The 17,199-nt window shown below is 50.0% G+C and overlaps 1 protein-coding gene across 11 annotated transcripts in view; it reads right to left on the bottom strand.

Moving 5' to 3' along the window:
* Positions 1–449: 449 nt before the first annotated feature.
* The window catches only part of RGS6 (regulator of G protein signaling 6), a 633,391-nt gene continuing 616,641 nt past the window's right edge, over positions 450–17,199 (bottom strand). For 10 of the 11 annotated variants that reach the window (XM_077937729.1, XM_077937733.1, XM_015144012.3 and 7 more), the window contains one exon: positions 450–4,513. In XM_077937729.1, the coding sequence (XP_077793855.1) occupies positions 4,463–4,513 (51 nt within the window). In that variant the 3' untranslated portion in view covers positions 450–4,462. 11 annotated transcript variants of the gene reach the window in all.

Below are 17,199 nucleotides of genomic sequence, written 5' to 3'. Positions count from 1 at the left end.
TGGGAAATGCAACTGTCTGTCACTCAGGAAACAGACTCCGTGTAAGAAGCACCGTCTGTATGCAGCAGACTTCGACCCTGGGATCTTATTCAAGAGGGTGTCAGAGCAGCCATAGGGTTTTATACCTGAGTACAGACAGTGAGGCCTGGAGAACCCCCCAGTCAAGGAGACCCTGGCAGAGTCAGGGACTTTGGCTTTCTGGTGACACCACTGTCCCTACCTAACAGAATGAGTCCAATGCCCCAGAGCTCTGGCTTTTCTGTGCTGCTTGGCAGCCTGGTTGGGAGCGAGAAGGAAACAGACGTGTGTGTGTGTGTGTGTGTGTGTGTGTGTGTGTATGTGTGAGATAATGGGGAAGGATGGGGTGTGCGGAGGGGTGTTCGATTTTTCTAGAGGCACATTCTGCCCAACAAACCCCCAAACCAAGGAGCCACACAGAGTTAGCTGGATTGAAGTGGGTTCAAGTCATTTATTTTTAGACCGTACCAGCATGTTTGGTTCTGGGGTCCAATCCCCAAATTCCAGAAAAATAAACTAATGAGAACCACATGCACTAAGAGGAGGCCATTCCGACGTGTCCGTGATCATGCGGTGAGTGGGCTTAGAGTATAGAACAGGGGTCCCCGGTGTGGAGCAGGGCCTTCCCTCCCCAGACAGCTGACAGCAGCTGGCTCTGAGCCCTCATCGGGGCTGGGGAGAGGGCCGAGCCCTGGTCATTTGGACCCTGTCGCCACATAGACCCGGGCCCCTTATTGCTACATTTGCTACTTTGCTACTTTATGGCCCCTGGGTCTAGCCCAGGGGATGCCTTATCACTGGGTGGTACTAATGAGTAGGTTGCTGGCATCTGCTGTTGCTATGGTTACACGAGCACAGGCCTCTCTTCAGAGGGTCCCATGGTGAGTTATTAGTGATTCATTTGGCCACTATTCAACTTATCCCATGGTCTTTGCTACATATTCAACTTGGGCAGCTCCTTTTCGAGGCTGGTGGTGCATTATCTCCCCCCGAGCCCAGAGCTTCCCAGCTCCTGGACCTTGCAGCAACACCTCCCTCCAATACATTTTGCAGAGCCCAAAGGAAGAGAACCCTCAATCCTTTCCCTCTTCTGGGAAGGCTTTCCTGGTGGCGGTTTTTGAAGCTCATGTATTTGGAGCAGAACAGGAGGGATGCATTTTAGGAAAAACATCACCTTCCGTAATCACCAAGGGAGCCAGTAGGGTGGCAGGCTCCCGGCTCAGCGTCCTGTTGGTGAGGTAGTTAGAACATCCCAGGAATCCTGCCAGGGAAGAAGCCCCTGGAGCACGTCCCCATGTGTTCAGCTAGTCCAAGCTGCAACTCAGAGTCGCAAGAGGTCCCTCCCAGGGTGCTGGCCGGGGCCCCCTCACGGTCACTCAGCGGCGGTGAGCCTGGAGCGCAGGTCCGGCTGACTGCACTGGCAGTTGGGCCTTGCTTTGTTCCTGGGGTATAGCAACACCTTCCCAGGAGAACAAAGCTGACACATCACTTTCTGGAAGGGCAGGAGGCTCCTCCCAAGAGAGTTCCTGCTGCTTAGGTCAGGCCATCTGGTTGTGGCTGGACATTTATATGTGCCAACCTACAAGCTTTCTTCTTCCCATGTAGGGAAAGGTTATTTTAGTCAGATGCCAGTGCCTGGTGCCTTGTGTATCTAACCCGATGGGTGGCTGGTCACTTGCTGCAGCTGCCCTGATGCTGTGGCTGTGGGGCTGCTAAGATGTGGCTGGAGAGCGCTTTTCCTCTTAGGGAGGAGTCCTAGGCCCAGAGACCACACCCATTCAGGGAGGCTAAGGCAGCTTCTAGCGGGCAGGACAGGGTAGGGGAACCTGCTTTGCTACAGAATTGCCTGCAAACATCTAATCTAGTCTGAATTTTTGGCTGTGTAGACCAGGCCAATCGGGAACGGGCCAAGAACAGATCTTCCAAATGTACTTACATGACCAAGGTCTGTGTGGTAGATGGACTTTGGATAGGCAGCCTCATTCCACTCCCTTCTTGCAAGCCTCTGGCTTGATCTACTGGGGAACACGGGTGCCTTAGCTGCGGGGTGGTGTGAGAGGGTTATTGCTCTGGGTTTGAGTCCATCTGAAGTCTCCTTAGCTCCGTTGTGCTTACTGCCCCTCCCCTCTGGATGTCCCCAGAAGTGCTTGTAAGCCTGCAGCCAGCTCTATCTCAGGGCCAGAGACCACCCGGCTCTGGGCAGATCCTCTGGGGATCTCCAGGGAGACACCAGTCAGAAGAAGGGGGCGCAGAAGGAATGGCCAAGAAGCCAACCCTGCCCTGTCTGCAGCCTAGCTTAGAATGCCCCTGCACCACGGGAAGAAGCAGGGGGCAGCCAAGCCCCTTGCCCAGGATAACTGAGGGCACTGAGGTGCCTGCTGTTTGGGAACACCCTTTGCCCTATTCCTGGGGGTCAGCACAGCCTGGGGATCCTTGGGCAAGGCTGCAAATGAACTTAGACTACAATTTTGTTCTGAAACAGGAGGTTTATACAAAGAGAAAGGGGATGAAAGGGGCCTGTCAAAAGACCCCATAATGGGGCTTCATGTCATTCATGCACTCATCAAGTGGTTACTGCCTCCAAAGTACCAGCCTCTGTGCTGAGCATGTAGTGTCCAGCAAGAATTGCCACGTCTGGAGACACTGAGGACTCCACATCTGTCATCTCTCCAGTTTCCACTGTGCCTCCGAGAGAGGGAAACTGGGGCATGGCCATCAAGAACTCACAAGGATACAACATAAGGAAGACTCCTAATGCCTGTGGCGGCACTGCTGTGAGGGACAGAAGGCTGGTGCCCTGGGGACAGGGCTGTGTGGAAGCAGACATAGCCAGGACTCGGAGGTGGTGGGGTGGAAGGATGGGTCATCGGGGAGCACCCAGGAGGCCGGGTCTGCAAATAAGCAAGCATCTGAGCCTTCGGTCACCGGCTGGTGAATTTGGCTACATGAGAAAAGAAATACCAGCGATCGCTTTATTGCTTCTATGTTTTTTGTTTATATGCTCCCACGAGAGATTTTTTTACCTATGGCCAAAAATAGATCAAAGGAATGGATAGTCATAGCAAGTGGGGGAGTGAATGTCTGGATTCAAAAACAGGTTACTTAGTACAGCTCTGTCTGTGGGCTCATGGGTGTCACAATAATAATGACAATGATGATAGTATTAGTTTGCTAAGCACCTACTACGTATCAGGCACCTGACTCGGTGCTTTACATACATTACCTCACAGCCAGGTTGGCAAACGGTCATTTTGACACACACACAGAGGGAATACAGGTGGATCTTTTGCAGATTTTTGCATTTCCCCTAGGCGACCGGTTTAGAGGGGTGCTTTGGCTGGCCCTTCAGATAAAGACTGGGAGGAGAACCCTGCGGCCTGGCCTGGTCCCTTCGCAGCATACTCTGCTCCAGCTTCACACACACAGGAGACTTGACCCAGCAAAGGTCTCACCATGCCTGTCAGGACACTACCACGTGGGGGCTGCCAGCCCTGTAGTCCAGCCACCTCCTGGGCTGGGGACCCTCCCAGCTCCCACCTGGGGCTGCCAGAGGGGAGAATCCCAATGGCCCCTGAGTTCATGGCCATGTTTTATTTTGAGTAAAACATGAGGGAATAAATCAAGGAGCAAGGGGGCAAACCAGAATAAATTATGAAATAATTTTCTAAAAGATGGTCAGCCGAATTCCCGCAGCTGTGAAACAAGCTCTGTCATCTACACCAGTGCTTCCGTGGACGCTGGACCCTTGAGACATGTGATGGGACCTGAGGGCAGCCACCAGGCTGGCGGGGACCTCTCCGAACGCTGATCTCAAAGAGGGTGGAAAGAACTTCAGGTGGGGCAATCCATGAGGTTGCTTTCTCGCTGAAGACGTGATTTGGACATTTTACGTGAAAGCGGTGCCTGGTGCTGGCGGTGACACTCGGGTGGCCACAGAGATGTGAGGGATGACAGGCGGCGATGGGGATGTAGTGGCTGTAACTATGGGAGGTGCCAGGGAGGTGATGAAAATACTGGATGTGCTCTTGGTCCACTCATTCCTCTTGAATTTGCCAGAAGGTATGACCCCATAGATAGCAGGGGAGCGAGGATAATAATAGAATCTTAAGTGGTAGTCGTGACAGGAACCCCACGACGTGTTCTCCCCTGAATGAGCTGGGATCAGGGCCTCTTAGCGAGTGGAGTGTTGGAATACAACTGTACAGAGAACAGAGGGCTGTGAACAGGAGCCTCCGCTGGGCCCAGCCCAGGCTCTGTGGACTCTTTCTTTCTGGTCTCCCCGTTCACCCACCGAGTCTCCCCACCATCGCCCTTCGTTGCCCTCACTCTTTCTCCTTCACAGTGACCAAGTCTCCCCGTAAGGAAACTCTGTCTGCAGATGTGGAGCGCCGCCGCCTGCCCGTGGGGTCCGCGGGCCCGGGCCCTGGACCTGCGGTGGGAACGGTCAGGAGGACTGCATCAGGCCCGTGAGGCGCTTGCCCGCCAGCGACTTTCCCTGCAGAGAGACAGCGACAGAGAGGCACGCACAGGCGCGCGCGCACACACACACAGGGACAGAGACAGAGAGCCAGACAGGTGAATTAATTGTTGCATGAGCCATGGAGGCCAAACGACCAACCAACCCGACTGACTACCTTGATATTTGATCTCTAGGTATACGGGAGCCTTAACTTGGGACAGCTGGAGAAACCAGGGCTCCAGGGAAGGTTCAGGGAGTCCTGGAGGGTCCCCTCATGAGGGTGTGTTGCTGGGACTCTTTTTGGGGTGTGGGAAGTTTACTTACCAAACACCAGGTATTTAAACCTTCAGGTAGAGCAATTTTTAATGCTGGTGGGCTGCCCTGAACTTGATTTTGTTCACGTGGGGAGGAAAAGGTGGACTGGGGCATACTGAGGTCAGGGACGGGGGCTTGATTCAAATAGAGGGTGGCTAACGATCTGGCTGACTAGAAGCTAATGAATTAACTAGTCTTAAGAAGGCACAGTCCTGTTTGGAATGCAGGGTAGACACAAAGACCTTGAGTCCTCTTGATGACCAGTTCTGGGACTGTGAAAGTGGGGGGCATTTGCTGGGGCTCAGAGCCACTGTAGGTCCCAGGGCAGTGCACTCCTGCTGTCTCCTATGTTCTTGGCTTCCCGTCTGTGGCACCTAGGGGCAGAGTTTGATGACCCCATACCAGGAAAGCCTACAAGCCCTCCAACTATATCCATGTGGCAGTTCTTCTCAAAAACTAAAATAATGAACTGGATCATGAGGCCTGGTGCATCAGCCATAGAGGTGCCAGGAGAGTCCCATTGTCCATGTGCCCTGAGAGGTGGCGGAGAAGCCCCTGATCTAGGAGGGGAGTTGTGACTGGGCACCAGGAGGAAGGTGAGGGGGATGAGTGAGGGTCCGTCGCTTTGCTTATTGCCCTTACATAGTGTGTGCCCGTTCTTCAGCTCACCCTCTTTAGAAATCCATGTCATTGCACAGGGCTTTAGAGGAGAGTGTGGCTGGACCTAGGCAGATTGATCACTGTGTCTGGGAAAGCACTCCAAACCCATCCTATTATTGACAGCGGGTCAGCGACACCACTGCCATCTGTGAAGGGCAGCACGTGAGAGCTCGTCAGCATGGGCTGCAGTGTTTGGCCGTGAGATTGCAGGGGCCAGCGATTCCTCGTGTTCATTTCCAAGTGGGGTGTGAGGGCTCATCTTGTTTACCGGGCTTGGCTGCGTATAAGCTAGATGTAATTAAAAAAATTGATCAGGTTTGTGAACCCTGGTAGGGTCCTCAATAAACCTGCTGATTGATGAATTGATGGATAACGGGTTTATCTAATAAACGAACACCACGGGCTGTGGATTTGCTGGATACAGGACAATGTGGCATCTGGCTTAGATCTCCATGAAGGGGCATGGCCAGCCTGACTTTGAGAATTCTGGTGCTACAGATGGGAGTTTGTCCAGAAATGAAATTGCCCTCAGGAGCTGTCAGAAAGTCTGCCTTTCCCTACCTTTCCTTGACCTTTTTTCTCCCCATTTCTTTCACTCCCCATTTTCACTAGTGAGACAAAACTTTTCATTTTTTTCTCCCCATCTTAAAATACACATACACACATACACACACACACACACATGTCTACAAAAATTTCCCCATCAGCAACCTTATCTGAATCTTCAAATACACTCAACTTAGCCTGCAGCAGGATACATTTATACTCGGCTAAGGAGTTTTTAATCAGATTTTGTAAAAATCCGAGAGCGTTATGGTGTCAGACTTTGAAAAATCACTAAGACAGAATGGCTACTCCTTTGTCTAGACCAGGTTAGGTATAACAATAGCTCTTAGAAGGCAGAGGGTGACCTTCAAGGGCTCCCCCAGCCCCGGGTTCTGTGGCACACACCCAGCTGTGACTCTCGAGTGCCCTTTCTTACATAGAGTGTGAGGCATTTGTCACTTGGGAGTGTGTCTTCCCAGTGCAGGCCCGAAGGCAGGAAGGATGGGGGCGTGGGGCATCCTCTCTGGGGAAACATGGGGCTGCTGAGTCTAGGGGACTCCTTGTGTGAGCTCTTACAAACCTCCCCTACCCCCTGTTACCCATGTCCATCCCTACCCTATGAAAGGCACAAAGGAAGTTTGTTTTCCTCTTAGGTGCTGCTTATTGCTGTGATAACGACCACACACCAGTATCGGCTCCTCCTCCTCCTCCCATCCCTCCTCCACCAGGGCCACAAATCACACAATGTGTACCCAAAAATATATGTTCTGAGTTTGCTATCCACAGCGTTTGGGGCTCTCATTTAGCTGGTGAATGGGGGGGAAAAATCACTCAAGCTTCTGAATAAGAGTCTGTTGCCAATGTGTACATTCAAAGCCCAGAGACAAAGGAGGTGAGGTTTACCAGTTGCCCAAACCTACACTGCAGCTTCATTCTTATTAGCAAGGTTATTTTGGCTGGAGAGGGGACTGTGGGTTGAGGGAGGTTGGAGATTCTATTTCTGGAGGATTATGTGTCTATTTGTTTTAGGTGAATTTGGCCCTGAGGCTTCCTCACCCTCAACCCTTCCCCGTTCTACAGAATGGGCTGGGCTGGGCTTGAAGGCGCTAATTAATCTTTTCCTGCCTAAATCCTGGAGCGCAGCCTCACAGCTCTGACTCCAAGGACCTGTGGCCAGTCTGTCACTGCCCACTCCTTCGCTTCCCCCAACTGCTTTTATTTCCCAGGATTTCAGGGTAGGATGGTGCAGCTGACCAGCTTAGGGGCCACCCTTGGGATTGTTCCCAACCTCTCAGCAACCCAGGCGGTGCTGCTTGGCATTTTTGTCTCCCTCTCCCCACTCCTGCTTTCGCGCATTTACCAAATGCCAGCTCTGCTGCTAAAGATGGAGGTCATGAGGGTTCAGGTCGGCTGGAGAAGCAGCTCAGCCCAGCTGCAATCTACCCGCTGCCCAGCGCCCTCCCGGGTGAGTGAGGGCAGGCTCAGGCTGGAAGGCGGTTAATCATGCAGGATGCAGGCATGGCTAGATGCCTGGCCCTGGGCTTTGGGGAAGAAATACTGCAATCACACTTGCTCTGCAGCTGCTTCCCTTCTGAAGAGCTGAGGCTCCTGTAGTTTTCAGTGATCAAAGTAAAATCTGATAGTAGAGGCTACCTGTGTTCAGAGATGAGCTGCCCCAAAGTGCATGCCCCTCTAGGCTTGCAGGACGCTCCTGAGGAGCCCGCTCTGCCCAGAGAGAGGGGAGCTCCTGCCTGTGCCCTCCAGGGCACTACGCCCCTCTCTTTACGCTCATCCCTGCCTCCAGTTTGGATGATCCTGAAGGAACCACTTCGGAAGGGGAATGGTAATTCTGCCTGCCCGTGTCTGGCATTTGCATAGTTACAGAGGAAGCAGTTTTTTTTCAGGGTGTGAATGTGTAATGTTCCTCAGTGCTGGTCAGTTGGGAATGGATCATGGTGCCAGGAAACTGCAGCCAGCTCAGCCCGAGGCCTTGGCGTAGCTGAGCGAAGCAGCTGAGGATGGTTGAAAATGCTATTAGCAGGCAGCCTTTGTCCAAGTGAAAAAATATACAGTGATTAAGAACTGAGCTGCAGAAGGTACATTCCAGAGACATCAAAGCTATGCATACCGACAAAGTGCTTTTCACCTTTGAGACATTTGGCAAAGTGTAATCCAATAGATTTTGGGATCCTTCAATTTCATGGACCATGGGCTCAGTGCTGGGTTCACTAACACCCACGCATTCAATTCCCACCCTCCACTCTGATTAATCATTTCAGCTCTGTGGCCATCCTGGTGGCTAGGAGCCTGGAAGAAGGTGGTCATGAAATCCTTTGTTTCTGAAAGGAAACACACAAAAGGAATGGCCCCCTTTTGTGCAGTGAGAAAAATCAACATGCTGCTTGACATGCTGTGGCTCTGTGCATTGCACTTCCACATATTAATCAACAAAGCATGCACTATCTGGGTTACCAAGAGCTTTTGCCACTTACTTACCTGGGAGACTGATGCTAAACTCTTTCTTTGGCTGGGAGGAGGGCTGTGGCTCAGAGAGTAGCCTTGGGGGTCAGATTGGAGCATACTGGGGGACAGCAGAGCCAAGCACTAGCGGCTCAGGGAGGACCTTTTTCAATGCTAAGAGAGTAAAGACATCTGAGCTTCTGATGAGATTTTTTTGCTCATCTGCTCAGATGAACTAAGACCAAAGTTACAGATCTCAAGTCTGCCAAATCAAAATCCAGGCTATTATGGGGGAAAGAAATCAACCACAGTTGCCCGTGGGGGAGAAGGATGAAATTGATTGGAAAGGGACATGCAGGAGCCTTCTAGGGTGAGGGGGTATGCGTTACACGGGTGCATACACTTGTCAAATTCATTGAGCCATATACTTCAGATCTGTTCATTTTACCATATATAATTATATCTCAAAAGAAAAAAAATTAGGAAAAAAAAAAGTCCCAGCTATGACGTCTACTCCTTACTCTTCTTCAGTTGCTGGGCCCATCCCTGGGTTTGGAGAAATTCAATGCTTCCCCTCTCCAGTATGGGAGGAACCTGGATTCCTCTGTTAGGGGAATTCGAACTTCCAACAGAACTAAAGTGGAGCACTATTTCTAGCCTCCATTGATGCAAACGGATCCCTTTGGAGTGACATACAGGCATTTTTCATCCCTACTCATGAAAAATGGTGTTTTGTTGAATACAGCTCACCAAGCAACCTTAGCAGGCAAGAAGTGGAGGCCCCAGGGATGAGTCATGCTCTCAAGGAGCCTGAAGGTCACCTTTGAATAGACGGTGCTCAAGTTCATAAAGGATGTATATGTGTGGAATTAGAGGCCTGGGGTGGGGTTGGGGGAGACTTGCTGAGGACAAGGGTCAGGAACCCAAGAGACAGGTGGAAAGGTAAGGGATCCTGGCTTGGGTTCAGCAGGATGGGAGAAACCAAAGGCCTGCCTGACTTCATCGGGTGACTCCTGGAAGGTTGTTGCCCTGGTGCTCCTTCTCCACTGAGCAAAGCAAAAGAAATGATTTTAAAAGGGAATGCAAAGAATTCTGTGGCATCTTCTTCCTCAATGATGTCTAAAACTGGGGAGAGAGAGTGCGAGCAGTCTGGGATGTCTGAGAAACGCTTACAGGGAATGGTGGGAAAATCCACACTTAACATAGAATAACTTCAAAACACTTTTAAAATTCTCTGTTTCTTATCACCCTCTATTCAACTCTGTGGAACAAGGTGGGGCAGATGAAATGGAAAAACCAGGCTATGGAACCTGTTATGATTCCTCCACAACAGAGGTAGGTCAGAGCAGCATGGAAAGGAAGAGGCCATTCCTCTCTTTCTCACCCTTCTGCAGTGAGGAGGGGCAGGAGCCTGTGGCTGACCCATTCCTGGGGTCTGTGTTACTTGTAGGGCCTTGGTAAGCTTCCTGATCTCTCTCAGGGGCTGAAGGGCATTTTATATGGTTTTAAAATATTCTTTTTATTTGACCCTTTTAAAATAGGAAGCTATATCACAAACATAAAACAATACCCCAATTTTTTAAAAAAGTCAAGGGATAGATGAAAAGTGAATTAATCAAAAAAGAGAGGTTCACTGGTTGAAGAATTAATAAATGGTACATTCATGAATACTTAAAACTGAACCTGTTTAAAAAATAAGAAAATTTGATCGAAATAAACATAACGGATTTTTTTCTTGCAACAGCCCCCTATCTTATGTACAGTGGTATAAACACTCAGGCTCTGCCTGGTAAACAGTGGGGATAGGGGATGTACCCAGCAGTCATGTCACCTGAAATAAATTCCCACAGAATGTCACCAGAACCACTAGTAGGCTCAGACACCTTACTCTATCTATTGGTGATATGGTTTGGCTCTGGGTCTGCACCCAAATCTCACCTTGAATTGTAATCCCTATAATCCCCATATGTTAAGGGCAGAAACCCGTGGGAGGTGATTGGATCCTGTGGGTGGTTTTCCCCATGCTGTTCTTGTGATAGGGAGTGAGTTTTCATGAGATCCGATGGTTTTGTAAGTGTTCATACACACTCGCTCTCTCTTGTCTGCTGCCATGTAAGACTTGTCTGCTTTCCTTTCCACCGTGATTGTAAGTTTCCTGAGGCTTCCCCAGCCATGTGGAACTGTGAGTCAATTGAACTTCTTTTCATTAGAAATTACCCAGTCTCAGGTGTTTCTTTACAGTAATGTGAAAATAGACTAATATAATTGGCAACTACCAGTGCTTTAGAAAAATTTTAAAGTTTTTGAATTTACAAAAGAAGAGTTGCCAGTTCTCCTATCTGGATTAAATGTAAAAGGACCCACCTATCCCCTGCTCTCCCATGGGCCTGTCTGATGGAATGGCATGGGTAGCTCATGTACCCTCCCTCCTCAAGTGCCTTGCTCTTCAAATCACCCAGGCCTTGACAGTGGCATGGTGGGAATGGTCCCCCACTAGAAACACAGGTAGCTGTGAGGACAGTTACTAACAGTCACCTACTGGTGGACCATTGAGCAACTATTGTGTGTCAAGCATGCGAGGCATTTTACAAATACCCGCACGTATGTCCACAACATGCTTGCAAGTTAGGCATTCCTATAAACTCCACTAAATGAATGAGGAAACGGACTCAAACAGAGCTTGAGTAACTTGCCTGGGAGTGCACGGCTAGTCAGTGGCAGAGCTGAGTTGGTGGGCCTTCACGACCCATGCCCCTCTTACTTTGCACGTGACTGTCACTCTCAAGGAAGGAGGCAGATGGAAATACTCAGGGATGAAGGAGTCCCCTGCGCCCATCCGCACTGGGCAACCTCTCTGGGCAATGCAGGGTGATTTTCTTAACTTCCCTGAGAAAAGAACTTAAGCTCTTGAGCATGCTTGAACCCATCTCAGGCAGGTTCTACCCTGCGAAGGGGCTTCCCCTCATTCCATTTGGGAATCCTGAGAAAGGAGGTGCCATCTGCTGGCGGACAAGCCTGGCAAAAGGGGCTTTTGGTTACTGCAGAGCCAGGGTGCAGGTCACCATGGCTTGGTGCATGTAGATTTCAGGCGGTGGCTGCTGGACAGGCCAGGTGAAGCCACCATTCTGTGTGTGGCCCTGTGTTACTGATGCTGATGCCTCTAGGAACACACATGGCAAATGCCCCAGGGAGGACAGAAGCAGGTGTGATGTTTCCCTTTCTAAGGTGGGACAGGCAGGGTGGCCTTACTCTAATGAGAACCAACCCCACTTCAAATCATTCTAGGCCATTCTAATTCGGGGTGCCCAGCCAGGTGGGGGAAGCCCTCTCTGCTGGTGGTCCTGGCACCTCTGACCCTGGCCCCACCATGCTCATCACTTACTTCTGCCTGTCAGTTTTGCTGAGTGATGGGGGACCTTTCTCCATGGTCAACCAGCTGTGCAGAGACAAATCCGGAGCTGGGCAGGGACGGTGGGAGAGAAAAGGACTCAGCAGCTGAGCCCTACATGAGTGGCAGAATGCCAGGCCCGGACTCCCCGGTCTTGCGTCCAAGTTGTGCATTTCCATTTTTCCTGCTTGTCTGCATCCCTGTGTGGTGGAAATGCCCCCTTTTCATACTAGCTCTCTCTTCTCTCCCTCCTCTCCCTCCTCTCATCTGACTGAGCAACCTGCTGCTCTTTCTACTCTCAGCTTGCAGGAAATTCTTGGTGGCTTCAGGAGTGGAATAGGGGGCCATTCTGCCTATAAGGCCTCTCGGTGGCATGCCTTCCTGTGACCCACTTAATGCCCGCCTGTTCCTCTTCTCCTCCTCCTTCCCAAATGGACTCTGGCATCTAAGCTCTGCTTCACTCCAAATTAGGCAAAGACCAAAAGGCTCTAGGAAACAGGGACATGGCTGTGTTGCTATTGGCAACAAGTTGATGCTACTTTTTTCCAACTAGGAAATTCAAATAACTCTTGACTATGACTGTGGGAGACAGTGAAGCTGGAGCTTAGTTACTTGATATTGTGGACAAAGCGGCAAGAGAAAGTTATTTGCTTGGCAGTATGTGATTCTCCTGAGGATCTATGAAGACTCTGACTCTATCTTCCTAAGGACACTTATCATCTCTTGCAAATGTGTTCACCCAAAACATGTACTTGTGTTGGGGTCCTTGGTTTAGCCAGCTGAAAAGGCAGAGCCTAGAATTGCTGACCTCTTATCCCCCCACAAAAGCAAAACACTTCGTTGAATGTCCATGTCCATTTGGATGCATATGCAAAGAGGGCCGACTCATTTCTCTTTCTTCTCCACTATCAGGAATGCAGTTCAGCAGGCACTTATCAGACATGCATTCCTAACCCGAAAAAGTACAGCAGGGAACAGACTAAGCAGCGTTTCCAGGAGATACCTGGACAGAAACTTAGGTCATTGGAATTCTTAGCTACAGAGAACCTTATTTCCCCACAGGCTCTTTTCATGTATTGCTGAGATGCTTTTGGTCCCCATGGGACAGGGGATGGGCGGTTTCCCAGCTTTCTTCTCCCCTGATGGTGTAGTGTGTAGAAATGTGAGATTGCTATATTTCCTGCAGGCTTTGGCCCCGGGCCCATAGAGGAAGAGTTATGGAAGCTTTCACCAGGAAATGAAACCTAAGGATGCTGCTATTTGATTGAGAAGCATCTTCAAAGGTAGTGGATATTCCCTGTTCTGCTAGGGAATGGGACCAGGAGAAGAGAGTTACTGGGTCAGTACCTAAGGATGTTATCTGCACATGGCCTCTGGGACAAGGGACTCATCTCATCATCATTTCTGGACCCCTCAGCTCCTTGTTTCTTAGGAGAGAAAAACTATGGGTACAAAAAATGGGCAGAAAAAACAGAGACACCAAGAAATGGGTGCTGCCAACTGTCCCTGGAACCGGGGCATGAGAACAGGAGTGGCGGGCAGAGACGAGGTCATGGACAAACAGATCATCTCTTTTGGATTTTGGACCACCTTCTGTGCAGAAGGATCCCACAGGTTAGAGAGCGTGCGAACGCCGGGATCACTCACCCACTGCTGGAAGGAAGCCACCTCGGGGGTGAAACGCAGCGGCCATTCTGACTCTGCGCCAGCAGCACTAGGCAATTGTGTTTTTAGGAAGGGAAGTGAAGAATAACTTATCCAGCTGAAACTGTGAAGACCTGTGGCTTTAGAGGAGCCCCTGCCCAGACACACACACAGCTGCAGAGGGCATGCAATCCATGCGACAGACACACTTGCAGGTTTGCAGCTTATGGTTATATGCATACCATACACTGAACACGGAGGCGAACATCAGGCAGGCAGCACATGCACCTGTGTCTACACCTGTGCACATGTGCATACACCTGTGCATGCGTTCATGTGCATGTTTAGACCACAGGCACTTACAGAAGCATCTCATGCAAGGTGCAGAGGCAATCGCTTGTTTGGCTGTGGAGTTTTATATCAGCTCCTAAGATGCCACTCTGACAAATACTGCAAACTTAAAGCATTCACCTTAAAATACATGTATAGAAACGGAGTTCTCCCCCATGAAAAAACCATTTATTGACCTCAGTGGAAATAACTTCTCCACTTCTGTTTCTGTTGGTACTATAGGCAGTAGGAGTGCCCACCCCAGGGGTCCAGTTTATCAAGGAATTTCAAAGCATCCCCTGCCACGTGCTTCTGACTCCTCCACTACCTAGCTTTGGAATAAGTGATTAAAAATAGAAACTGTTTCTCGGACTGATGGAGCAACTGGACTTGTTGAGGTTGCATTGCTCAGGGTGGCTCCAGGCAAGCAGACAGCTGAGAGGTGAGTGTTTCTGTCACGTGGAGGGCTACATTTGGAGGAGTGGATTTCATCTTCTTATCATGGGTAGACCCATTCCTCATCCTGTCTGGTAGCGGGAGGCATCTTTGGGTCCTGCACCTCAGCAGGGGGCCAAATGCCAGATCCCCACAACACGTGCACCATTTGCCTGGTGGCCCTCCCCACTTCCCAGCACCTCACAGGCTGACAAGCCCCCCAGCTCCCACAGCTTCCTGGGAAGTGCTTAGGGGCCCCAGGAAATCAACCACAGAACAGAAGCTGGCCTTCTGGGCACCACAGTCCCTTCATTTCCAGGAAATGCAGAAAAACTAACTCTCTGAGTTGACTTTAAAAATAAGCCAACAATAATAGCTGCCATTTATTGAGTGGTTACCATGAGCTGATCTCTGTAATAAATGCACTTTGTACAGACTGTCATATAGGAGATACCCATGTACCCACCCTCAACCACGAAATACATATAATGATGTCTATCTTGCAGAATATTGTTGGAAATTAAATAGGTGCAGAGCTAAATATGAACTGCAAATAATATCATAATGATGAAACTAATTCTAAGAACTATACCTGTTAAGCACACGCACTGCACACAGTGTGCTAAGGACGTTATGCATTTTACTCTTAATTATTTACTCTTATCTCCGTTTTATGGATGAGGAAACTGAGGCTTAGAGAAGCTGTGCAATTCAAACAGCTAAGTGATGGAGCTGAAGTAGAACCAAAGTCCACCCCAGGCAAAGCCAGCATGACACAGTACAACACTGTGAGTGTGAGCTCCTAATAAATGGCAGCTCTTGCTATCACATCCTCACTGAATGCCAACATCTACCCTGTGCAGTGGGCTTTGTTGTACCCATCGGACACGCAAGTGACTTGCGTTGTATAATGTCGTATAATGTATAATGACAGGGTCGTATAAAGTCAGGTGGAGAAAAAGGGATTCAGCTGGAGTTGCCTGTCTCGAACTTAGCTTGCTTCTCTGCATTTTGGTGGGTACTAAAGGGACATTGTTCTCAAGGGGTCACACAAGCAGGTCACCTTCAGTAGTGGATGGGAATGCAGTTGGGGGAAATGTCCCTGCCAGGTTTTTGACATGTAACTCCAGGTGGCTGGTGCTGCTCAGTCACAGTCCAGCTCCTTGCTCTTTTGAGACACAGGTAGTGAGGTAACTGGCTACCTGCGGGGTAAAAGGCAGTCTGGCTGGTGCGGGCCTGTCAGCCACGAGCAGCCAATCGGGGGCCTCTCAGAAACAGTCCTGCTGGAGCAAGATGCACTTCACTATGTGGTCATCTGTGCAGTCCCCAGGGAATATAGAAATGAGGGGAACCTGGATGAATCTGCTGAAGGGTGGGTCACGGGGCTCACACACACAACCCACACTCCTTGATAGTCCTTCTCATGAAGTCCTACAGCTCTGATAACTATTCAAGAAAGCTACAAGCTGGGCACGGTGGCTCACACCTGTAACTCCACACTTTGGAAGGCCGAGGTGGGCAGATCACTTGAGGCCAGGAGTTCGAGACTAGCCTGGCCAACATGGTGAAACTCCGTCTCTACTAGGAGTACAAAAATTAGCTGAATGTGATGGTGCAGGCCTGTAATTCCAGCTACTCAGGAGGCTGAGGCAGGAGAATCGCTTAAACCTGGGAGGTGGAGGTTGCAGTGAGCTGAGATCGCGCCACCGCACTCAGCCTGGGCAACAAAGTGAGGCTCTGTCTCAAAAACAAACAAACAAACAAAAAAAACCCCACCAAAAACCAAACCAAATCAAAACAACAACAAAAAGAAAGCAAGCAAGCCATGATTAAAGGCTAGCCAAGAATGAGATGTGAAGCTGAATCATTACCAAGGAAACCTCCACCAGGTGTAAGATCACCAGATCGTGATGACTCACGAAGGCTAGTGATTGCCTCCGTTAATTATTTAGCATTATGGATGCCTCAGAACCTTCCAGTATTAACCAGGACAGAGCATGTATCAGAATTCCCCCACTACTTTTGCTGCAGATTACAAGGTTGGGTTGAGTGTTGTCTTGGATGCTCCATCTCCATTTCCCAGTGTAATGTGCTATGATGTTAAGGCCAGGCTTTCGGTCCTTGCTTGACAGTCTGCCTTTTCCTATTAGGCATGGGGGCTCAGATGCACTTGGTGCTTGGTGCAAACGAAAAAGGCCGGGGGCATGGTGTGGAATGGTTCTCCAGCCCTGTCACTAAGTACAGGTCCGCTCTGCCTCCCTGCCCTCCTTCTCCCCCACCTCTTATACCCAGGCACCAACTGCGCCTGATAGAGTTTTAATGGAGTATCTGAGAGAACATAGTAGCAATCAACCCTGACTGGGCTTTCTTTAGCTGTAAAAAGTGTCTTATTAAAACTTTGCTGACTTTACCAGGATCGCCATGTTTAATGAGAGGCCTCAAAGAATTTGAAAGCAAAAGATGAACAGAGGAAAAAAGTCACAAGCTGTAATCACCATAATTACACAATCCCACGATGAGTTGAAAGCAGCCCTGGTGAAGCCCAAGAGAGGAGGGAGAGTCCTTGGCAATCGGGGTGGTTCTTAGGACAGCTGGAAAGAATGTGACATGGGAACCCTTCCCTTTCCCTGAGCTAGGCTGAGGACAAGTCCCCTCGGCAGCGCCCCAGAGGAGGGAAGCCAGGGTGGGGGCACAGTTTCTCCTCAGTCTGAGACCTCTGGGGGTATGCCCTGCTCTTGGCCAGGCTGAGGTGGATTTTTGTTTGTTTTTTTGCGGGGGGGATGGAGTTTTGCTCTGTCGCCCAGGCTGGAGTGAGGTGGTACAAGCTTGACTTACTGCAACCTCCACCTCCCTGGTTCTAGTGATTCTCCTGCCTCAGCCTCCTGAGTAGCTGGGACTACAGGCATGCACCACCATACCCGGCTGGTTTTTGTAGTTTTAGTAG

Source organism: Macaca mulatta, chromosome 7 (genome assembly GCF_049350105.2).
Source record: "Macaca mulatta isolate MMU2019108-1 chromosome 7, T2T-MMU8v2.0, whole genome shotgun sequence".
Lineage (NCBI taxonomy): Eukaryota > Metazoa > Chordata > Mammalia > Primates > Cercopithecidae > Macaca > Macaca mulatta.
The sequence above is the reverse complement of the archived record's forward strand: the minus strand, read 5'-3'. Positions and strand labels throughout refer to the sequence as shown.